We start from the raw sequence: 10094 nt of genomic DNA, 5'->3' as shown, positions 1-10094 counted from the left end.
ATAGGAAAATCATATTTAGACCATTAAAAGAACAAAATGAAAAAGTATATGAATATTAAGAAGTTCATTTGAGAACATCCCATTGTAGTAATAAAGTAGAAGTTAGAATTAATTTTTGTAATAACAAATTTAAAAATATAAAAACTAAAATGAAAATTTGTAGACTAAAAATTGAAAATAAAGCCAAAATATAGAAATCAAAATGATGTTTTTACAGAGATATTATTATTCCTCTTTTTTTTTTTTTTAATAATAGAAGAAAGGTTAGAAATTTAATTGAAAGAAGGAGTTACATCATAAGAATCACATCATTTTTTTTTTTTTTTTGATGGGGAAGAATCACATCATTAATCAGCCAGAACAGAAGAAAACTGTAAAAGGTCAATCCTCTAATAAGTTATAACAGAAAGATAGCCTCTATTGGTTTTGGAAAAAACCATTGATTCTCCATGGTTTCAGATACTATATAAAAATGATTTATTTAGTTTTATTTTGACAAAATGGTGAGATTGTGAAAATGATATGGGCTGGCTATTGCTAGCTAAGAGCCATCTCATACTTTTCGCAGTCAGTCAGACACAGATAGATAAAATAGATAAAATTCTTTCTCTCTTTATCTATTGTTCGTTAATGGCGGTCTCATCCCACTTCTTCTTCATTTACTAACAACATCATCACCATTACACAGAGAGAGAGAGAGAGAGAGAGAGAGAGAGAGGTAAAAAGGGTAATGGGTCACCATCACCACCACCACAGCTCCAGCGATGGCATATCGCAGAGAGTCAGTAGTCCTCGTTTCTCGGGTCCAATGACTCGCCGAGCCCACTCGTTCAAGCGCAACAACAACAGTGAAAACAACATCAACAACAATAGCACTAGCAATAGCAACAACAATAGTGGTACTAGTGGCGGTAGTGCTAACACCACTACTACCTTGCGTACCCACCATGAAATTGATGTCCATCTCAGCTCACCCAGATCCGAGATGGGCACCAGCCCGGTTTCCCTTGATGGGTTTGACTCCACTTCTTCAGTTTTGGAAAGGAAGCACCTCCATGTGAGTCACAGAGTAAACATTCATGGGAGTAGTGCTAGTAGTGTCATCAAGGGGTTCTTGCTAAACAAATCTGGGGTGGTGGAGTTGGGTTTTAGAGAAAAGAAGAAACTTGGGCATTGGATGTTCTTCTTGTTCTGTGGGATGTGTGTCTTTCTGGGTCTTCTCAAGATTTGTGCTACTGGTTGGTTTGGATCTGCCATTGAAAGTGCCACCTCTAATCAGGTTACTTCTTGTTCATGTTCATGTAGCTCCCAATAATCAATATGTGTGAATGCCAATTGAAAAAAAATAATAATGATATGCTGTATTCATCTTTGTATGATTGTATTGCTTGCTTGTCATGTTCTTTCTCATCTATGATGTGACTTAATGGGGGTGATTAATTTCTTGGTGTTTGTGTTTCAATAAAATATTCATTTTCTTGATTCATCCCCTTTGCTAGGCATTTCATGACATGTTAAATTGTCTAGGATTTTGAGTGATCTGGCTTGGTTTGCATCCTTCATCTCACCTAAACTAATCCATCTTTTTAATTAGGATTCAATTGACTCCATCACTGGTGGAAATCTAATAGATCAAAGCTCTCATGAATATGGATATAGGGAGGGAGGAATTGAAGTCGAACGCACTCTAATGACGGTATCATCAGGTGTATTCAGCACTCAAAACGGCATTGCTGAAGTAAGTTTCCATTCTGTTTATCTTTAGCACACTATTTATGCATTTAGCTCTGATTGTTTCTCAGAAATACATATAAATAAGAAGTAATTTATGACAATTGCTTACCTTGAGAATTTACTGGTGGATCATGTCTCTTCAAGAGTATTGCTTCTTCTTCATAAAATATCACTTGTTGCGGTGACAACCACTCTGAACCCTCCTCCAAGCCTGCCCTTCCATGCCGTCATGAAATTGAGAATCTCTGACAATGCTACCGCTCCAAATCCCAATTACGCCACTCCTCTTGGCCCTACTTCCCTCTCACAGACTCTCTCCTCCGCTCTCCTCTCCCTCCATTCTAAATATGCCCTTAAGTTGATAGGAAATGATGAATTTTAACTTTTAAATAGGGGGTAGAGTTGAGACATGTTTGAATTAAGGATCACTACCACTATCACTATGATAAACTTCCAGTAGTCCCAAAAATTTAAGCTGATAAGAAAGGGTGAATTTTAGTACTTAACCACTATTCTAATACTTATGATGATTACAGTTCTCAAGTATCTGGTCCAAACCCAATAGTGAGAATTTCACCCAATGCATCCACCGGACAAGAAATCACAAAAGTATGATATGCATATCTCTCTACCTCTGATGTCTATTTCTGTTGTGCTTACTTGTTTGATTCCAAGGTTATTGCCTTTTCTTACATCCTTCTTCTTGCTTCTCTTTGCAGAGCCAGATGCGAAGACAAATGGTTATATTATTGTAAATGCCAATGGTGGCTTGAATCAGATGAGATTTGGGGTCTGGCTGTTGTGTGTTTTTTTTCTGTTTTCCATAAGCTTTGAATGTGAACTATAGTCTGATGTATAAATAATTTTAGAGCGCAGATTTGTGATATGGTTGCTGTTGCAAAGATTATGAAGGCCACACTTGTCCTCCCTTCACTTGATCATACCTCCTACTGGGCTGATGAGAGGTTGGTTTGTTTTTGTACTTCTACCACTTTTCACTACAGTAATTGGAGTAATACTTGTAAGAACAGTGGCCTTGTATGTTTGCTCAATATGAAATTGACTCAAATTGGTGAAAGAAATTATGTAGGATTCATAATCTTAAAAAATTTTATGCTAACTTTTTTGAGAGTGAGTTCATAACACTGAAGTTTATTATTTTCTTTCCTTTCTCTCCTTTTCATTGCTTAGTAAGATAATGAATAAATAACATCTCTAGGCCTTTTGCATAACACTTGGAAAAGTATTGATCTTTTCTCTAGTTAGCGGATGTTAAAATTACATACCCAGAGCAAACCCTTGGGTATGAAGACGGCTTTTACCCTCCTGTCCCTGAAGGAGAAGATGTCTTATGAACGTGACTACAGGAGGGGTTTTTCTTGTCCTGCGTAACTGATGTCTATGGGCATGCATACAAGTTTTTCATTGATCAACTTTGAGCTAACTATTTTTGTATATATGGATATATGTTTGCAGTGGCTTTAAGGATCTGTTTGATTGGCAACACTTCATTGAGACTTTGAAGGATGATATCCACATAGTTGAGAGATTGCCACATTCTTATGTTGGGATTGAGCCTTTCAACAAAACACCAATATCCTGGTCTAAGGTAAAACAAATTCGTGCATCTTGACTTGACTCATTTTCTTTAAAGCATGTGAATAATATAGCCAAGAGCCTTGTAGCTCAATTGGCACCTACTGATGATTCTAACAAAAATGTCTTCATATTCCCCCTCCTCATTTGTAACCATTTAATTAAAAAAAAAAAAAAAACCAGGCTGCCTGTAAGAACGGGATAGTATGTCCTCCATGCAATGTAAATCATGTGGCAATAAGTGACATATCAGGTCACTTAAGCTTCCAGCACAATCCGTTCTATGCATAAATGAGCTAGGTGCTTCAACATAATTCCGACATTACATGCTGTGCATCTTACTTCATTATTACCTTTTTGGAGATTAATCAAATTCAGTTACTTGTATTCATTTGTTCAGGTTACTTATTATAAGACCGAGGTTCTCCCACTTTTGAAGCAGCACAAAGTAATCTATTTAACCCATACTGATTCTCGGCTTGCTAACAATGAGATCCCAAGTTCCATACAGAAGCTGAGGTGCCGTGCAAATTACGAGGCATTAAAATATGCGGCTCCAATAGAAGCCCATGGAAACTCCTTGGTTTCTAGAATGCGACAGAATGGAAGTCCATATCTTGCTCTCCATTTGAGGCAAGTTTTGATAATTCTCTTTCTTTCAAATACTGAGACTGATTTCTTTTTCCTGCTTGTTTTAGTTGTGATTGGCACGAGCCATATGCTGATTAAATGGGTGCTGATTTTATTTTTTGTGTGGGTTTCTCTAACTTGATTGTTGATTTTTTCTTTCCCTCTTAATTATTAAAAAAAGAAGATCTTTTCTTTCCCCCCTTAAAATTTGATGTTAAACTTCCTCTTGAACTGTATACAAATATATCCCACCATTAGAGTTCAATGCCATTTTGATTTAGAGAAATTGAAACATAAAGGGACCAAAGTATTACATTTATCATCTGCTTATCATAGGAATCAATGGCATCAATATGAAACTTGCTTTCAAATTCCTGTTCGCATTATTTTGAAATGATGCGTTTAACCTTCCAATGCATGATTTTGGGAAGAAAATAGGCAGGGGGCAAAGACGAAAGAAAGTGCAAATCTTTCAGACTGTAGTATCCACCTTAGAAAATGGGTTGCTTTATCTGAGAACATTAGTCCTGAGCTCTCATCAAAGCTGTGAGCAATCTCTAAAGGGGATTTCAAACTTGGGCCGGGCTCAAGATTCATATTAGGTTTTATTGAAAAAGGGACCTTATGAATCACTTTTCTCTGAATGCGCAATGCAAATAAGGGAGCCCTGACGCAGGACAACCAGAACAAAATTGAAATAACGGAAAAATAAAAGATATGACCTAGGAGTCAGCACCTAGGCCTTGCTTGGAGTCAGCACCAAGCGGGGAAACCACTAGGAGTCAGCACCTAGGGTAGACCTGGAATCAGCACCAGACCAAAGAAAGACCAAACGGCCATTGTTTTCATTCATCAAAATATCAACTATCTCCTCAAGGAGTACAATAGGTTGCTTATAAAGGATTACTAAACCCTAATTCTAATTGGCTAGGAAACCCTAATTGCCTTATTACAAAAATACCCTTGCTGGTCAGGAAACCCTAATTGCCTTATTACAAAAATAACCTTACTTCTAAATTAAAATACTAAAAGCTCAATAAACTACTAGGACCTAAAACATAAAAATACAATTGACTTGCCGACATAAATAATATTAAATAATAATTCTCTTTCATCTCCCGCATCATTCTCCTCTGGTTGGAGAAAACTCGACCTCGAGTTTTAAAGCATTGAAGGATTAGGATGCTGACAAACAACACTTGCTTCAAGTTTGAAATCACCTTAGGGAGCATAGGGAAAAGAAAAACCTTGAATTCCACCGCATCAAACTCATTTGGAATAACAAAATCAATGTGTGGAATCAGTATAATCTCTTCTTGAACCTTATGAGTCATAGGAAGCACTTTGGTTTCAACCTCTTCGACTTCACCAAGATGTAGATCTTCAAGGACTGTGGAGGGTTGATTAGAAGCACATTCAACAACTTCAACTTTCACATCATGTGCACCCTCTAACATAATACTCTCTTTAGGCGCCATCTTTTCACCTTGCTGTTCTTCAATAGATTCATTTCCTTGCACGCTTGTTAAAGCAACACTTGTCGAAGCATGTACGTCTATGTCAACATTAGGCTTTGGTGTTTCTGGAGGATTCTCCACGACCAAGATATCACCATCAATGTTCTCTTCTATGGGGGTAGTAATAAGTTCATTATGATCAATTATCTTTGATTTCCCAATTGAATCGGGTTGAGTCTTCATTTGCTTCATCTGAGCAGTCCTGTCTTGAATCTCTTTCATGAGCTTTACAGTTAATTCCGTTACTTTCCTGGTAGATAATTCCTTGGTAGATTGTTCAAAAGTGCACTGAGGACATGATATGGGATGAGGATGAGGAGTCATCGCATTTGCTTCAACTTGAAAAGTACCACACTGAGATCGGGGTAGATACTTAGCTCGATAGTATGGTGACAAATACTCATCACAAAGCCTTTCTTTCATATCTTCCCACACAGTAATGGCAGGTTCATAATCCATATAACGGAAACGTTCAAGATTCTCCCAAAACCTCTGTGCTTTACCTATTAACTTCGACTTGGCATACCTAACCTTTATGTTATCTGCAAAATTTGCCCGCTCAAAGAATTGCTCCATCCCATTCATCCAGTTGATAAAATCTCGTGGATAAGCTTCATAACCATCAAAATAAGGTGCTTCTAATATTTCCATGATTCTCTAAAATAGTGCGACAAAAAATAGTTTGGAGCTGGAACAAGAACCTGGGCTGCTGTGATGTTCTCTGGACAGGTAGTGCTGGAACTGGGCTTGGACTGGTCTGTCACAGGCCTGGACTCTGCTTGGTTTTTTTTTTTTTTTTTTTTTTTTGCAAAATAATAAAATACACTGCTGGACTTAAGGAACTACAGACTTAAAGAAAGCAAACAATAGACTTAAAAAGAACGCAAACTACAGGACAGACTTTAAAAAAAAAGAGGAAACCATAGGAACGAAAAGAGACAACATTCTCTAAACTGAAAAGAGGCTTGGTGATGGACGCGGTGCTAGGGATCGACAGCTGTGGTGGCGCGAAGACAGGGAAGACAGCAGCGGCTTGAATCGTAGAGGAGTGGCGGCGCGATGTCTTGGGTCTTGGCATCGGTGGTGGTCAACGTCCTCAGCGGCGGTAGTTGAAGGTGAAGATGTTTTCGGCGGCGGTGGCTGATGGGTCGGTGGCGGCTAAGTGCTAGTCTGTGGGTTTCGGCGGCTGGTGGGTCAATCTCAACGGTGGTGAGTCGAGGTTGCCGATGGGTCTTGACGTGGTTTTTTTTCTCTCTTTGTGGTTGCAAGGGATTTGGAAACTTGATTGTGGGTTCTGGACTAGAGGTTTCTGGTTGGCTTCAAAATCTGGTTTTTTTTTTTTTTTTTTTTTTTTTTTTTTTTTGGGGTGATATTTTCTGGCTCTTTCCTGCGGTGGTTATGCTTCAACAGATCGGTGTTTGCTCTGATACCAAAACTGACGCAGGACAACCAGAACAAAATTGAAAGAACGGAAAAATAAAGGATATGACCTAGGAGTCAGCACCTAGGTCTTATTTGGAGTCAGTACCAAGCGGAAAACCACTAGGAGTCAGCACCTAGGGTAGACCTGGAATCAGCACCAGACCAAAGAAAGACCAAACGGCCATTGTTTTCATTCATCAAAATATCAACTATCTCCTCAAGGAGTACAATAGGTTGCTTATAAAGGATTACTAAACCCTAATTCTAATTGGCTAGGAAACCCTAATTGCCTTATTACAAAAATACCCTTGCTGGTCAGGAAACCCTAATTGCCTTATTACAAAAATAACCTTACTTCTAAATTAAAATACTAAAAGCTCAATAAACTACTAGGACCTAAAACATAAAAATACAATTGACTTGCCGAAATAAATAATATTAAATAATAATTCTCTTTCATCTCCCGCATCAAGCCCACAATTGACTTGTGGGATTCCTGGTATATTGTGGTTTTCTTGGATTGGTGCTCAGACTAGATGATGCAGGACAGTCTAGGCTTCACCACCAAGAGCAGCCTGAAAACTTTAGTGCTTCACCACCTAACCACCAAGTAAAACAGCACCTGGAGCCTTTTGATCGAACTTCTAGGAATAAAAGACCATGTCCCATAAAACTTTTAACTAAAGATAATCTAAAAACTTATCCCTATCTAAAAAGATATGAAATCTAATCCCTATTTGAACTCAAACTAAAAATGAAATTCCGAAATAATCCAATCCTACAAGATAAATGATAATCAGAAATAACAAATTCCAAAATAATAGTAGGACTATCTTGCTCTTATGCTTGGTTCAATTTCTAGGCCTACTTATTTGCTAAATGAAGATCTTATGGAAGAATTATAGATAGATAATGATATGGTAATAAGGTTAGGGGTTGATTTATCTTGTCCCAACTGCTTTAATTATTCGTATTCCTCTCTGTGTTTTCTATTACAGGTATGAGAAGGATATGCTTGCATTTACAGGATGCAGTCATAATTTGACTGTAGAAGAAGATGAGGAGCTACGGAGGATGCGGTATGAAGTCAGCCACTGGAAGGAGAAAGAGATTAATGGGACAGAAAGAAGGTTGCTTGGTGGCTGCCCATTGACTCCTAGGGAGACATCTCTTTTGCTTAGGGGTCTTGGTTTTCCATCCAGCACCAGGATTTACTTGGTAGCTGGTGAAGCTTATGGTAATGGAACTATGCAATATCTTGAGGATGACTTCCCCTACATCTTCTCCCATTCCACTCTCTCTAGAGAGGAAGAGTTGAGTCCTTTCAAGAATCACCAAAACATGCTGGCTGGTATAGATTATGTTGTTGCCCTCCAGAGTGATGTGTTTGTTTATACTTATGATGGCAATATGGCAAAGGCAGTTCAAGGTCATAGGCGCTTTGAGCACTTTAAGAAGACAATCAATCCTGACAAGTAATGTACTAACCTATATTCTCTATAACTCATGTCAACATGTCTAATTAGGCTGTTTTTGTTCTCTCTGTATTGATTTTTCACTCACCAAAATTGCAGTATATAAAATTTTCATTCTGTGAATTCAGGATGCATTTCGTAAACCTTGTTGATGAGCTTGACGAAGGAAAAATCTCCTGGAAGAAATTTAGTTCCAAAGTCAAAAAGCTTCACAAAGACCATGATGGAGCACCGTACTTTAGGGAATCTGGAGAGTTTCCAAAGTTGGAGGAAAGTTTTTATGCGAATCCCCTTCCAGGATGTATTTGTGAAACAAGAAATAAAAAATAAAAGCTAAATCAACAGATTTTGTCATCATGTTTCACTGTGTTCAGCTGCATGCAAAAGAGATCAAATGGCATGCTGCCGTTACTTCAGCTTTATTGTCTTCGGGAACAACAGTCTTAAATTTCCAAAATCAGGAGAGAATCAGCTTGTTAGATAGAAGACGCTCCTACTTATATGAGGAAAAATCCTTGGTTTAGATAGAACTGATACAATGAATTCTGATCGCAGACAATAGCAAGGGCGACTGTGGACAGGTCAGATTTATATTTCTCAAGATATAAAAATTTAAAAGGGAAACATTTATACAATGTATTGAAACTTCTCTCAATCTCTATCACACCACACGCTTCAAAAAACAATTGAAATTTCCTTTTTTTTTGGGGGGTGGGGATGGGGGACTTGGGGAGTAGCGATAGCTTGCATATACTCCGATTTTGTAACTTGGATAATTAATGGGATACAAGTGAATACTGAATGGATTGATTATTTCAAGATATCAATAATAAGAAAAATGTGATTTTAAAGCTTTCATCTTCTGCTGATTGTTGATGTACGAACCTCTTTTCTGAAGTTTCTGTTATACCATAAATAAAAATAGGAAGTGTTGCATATCTCTTCTATGCTGTCACTGAATGGGGCACCTGTATAATAATGGTCCTGATGTCAATGATTGTGTGCTGTCAATATATGGTGTTCGAAATGAATTATGATCTGATAAGTATAACCAGCTTGAAGAATCAAATTTCCCTTGTGGAAGCACCGGAGTTCAAGATTTATGCCAAGCTTTGCTATTTCAGCTTCATCATGCATCAAGCTAAAACAATTAAAACGAAGACACTATATTTTATGTCATGATGTTATGATGCTGGTGTTGTTTTGAAAGAAAAACCAATCCAAAATTAAGTGAAGAAAAGCAAGGAGTTCACGGTGCAGGTGATCTTGATGACGTGATGTGAAAGTGTAGTAGAAGGGCGGGTCAGTGGTCACCATTTTATCTTCAAGTTGGCCAAAAGATGAGCCAATAAAAGATGCAAGGAGCAACACCATAAAGGTTGAGAAAGACATCCTTTCATGGTTTCTTGTTAGATTTTGCGGATGTTTATTGAAAATAGTAGTCACTCCGCTCTTCCTCTGTTGGAAGAAACATGAGGAAACAAATTTGTAGTAAATTGAAAACCAAGAGTGAAAGTTCAAAAACGTGTACAAAAACACTTTTGAACGTTTAGACCCCCAAAAACCAACTTAACCAACACAAGCAATATGTCAAACAACAAGTGTGCGGAAACTTAACATATGCTATAATATGAAATTGGTTAAACAACTATCTAAGCCATAACAAAATAAACCACATCAGATAATGTAAAGGCAGAGATAGAGAGGAAGGAAGATGCAA

At 37.7% G+C, this 10094-nt stretch overlaps 1 protein-coding gene across 2 annotated transcripts; it reads left to right on the top strand.

The window, feature by feature from the left end:
- The first annotated feature begins 483 nt into the window (after positions 1 to 483).
- LOC126707364 (O-fucosyltransferase 35) lies at positions 484 to 9232 on the top strand. Of its 2 annotated transcripts, none has more exons than XM_050406971.1 (9): positions 484 to 1279; positions 1595 to 1738; positions 2271 to 2343; positions 2454 to 2524; positions 2611 to 2699; positions 3211 to 3343; positions 3731 to 3963; positions 7898 to 8379; positions 8503 to 8731. In XM_050406971.1, the coding sequence occupies exons 1-8, from the start codon at positions 731 to 733 to the stop codon at positions 8376 to 8378; spliced, it is 1773 nt and encodes a 590-aa protein (XP_050262928.1). In that variant the 5' UTR covers positions 484 to 730; the 3' UTR covers position 8379; positions 8503 to 8731. The 2 variants fall into 2 exon arrangements, with proteins under 2 accessions (XP_050262928.1, XP_050262927.1); XM_050406970.1 differs by having other exon boundaries at positions 488 to 1279; positions 7898 to 8374; positions 8503 to 9232.
- The last annotated feature ends 862 nt before the right edge of the window (positions 9233 to 10094 follow it).

This window comes from Quercus robur, chromosome 11 (genome assembly GCF_932294415.1).
Source record: "Quercus robur chromosome 11, dhQueRobu3.1, whole genome shotgun sequence".
Taxonomy (NCBI): domain Eukaryota; kingdom Viridiplantae; phylum Streptophyta; class Magnoliopsida; order Fagales; family Fagaceae; genus Quercus; species Quercus robur.
This window is presented reverse-complemented; position numbering and strand designations above follow the sequence as displayed.

Excerpts from the sequence above, each read along its gene's own strand:
- LOC126707364 (XM_050406970.1), top strand. The coding sequence starts at position 731 with ATGGGTCACCATCACCACCACCACAGCTCCAGCGATGGCATATCGCAG. Across the intron at positions 2,700-3,210 it reads TCCTACTGGGCTGATGAGAG|TGGCTTTAAGGATCTGTTTG; the intron begins GTTGGTTTGTTT and ends ATATGTTTGCAG. Across the intron at positions 3,344-3,730 it reads CACCAATATCCTGGTCTAAG|GTTACTTATTATAAGACCGA; the intron begins GTAAAACAAATT and ends TCATTTGTTCAG.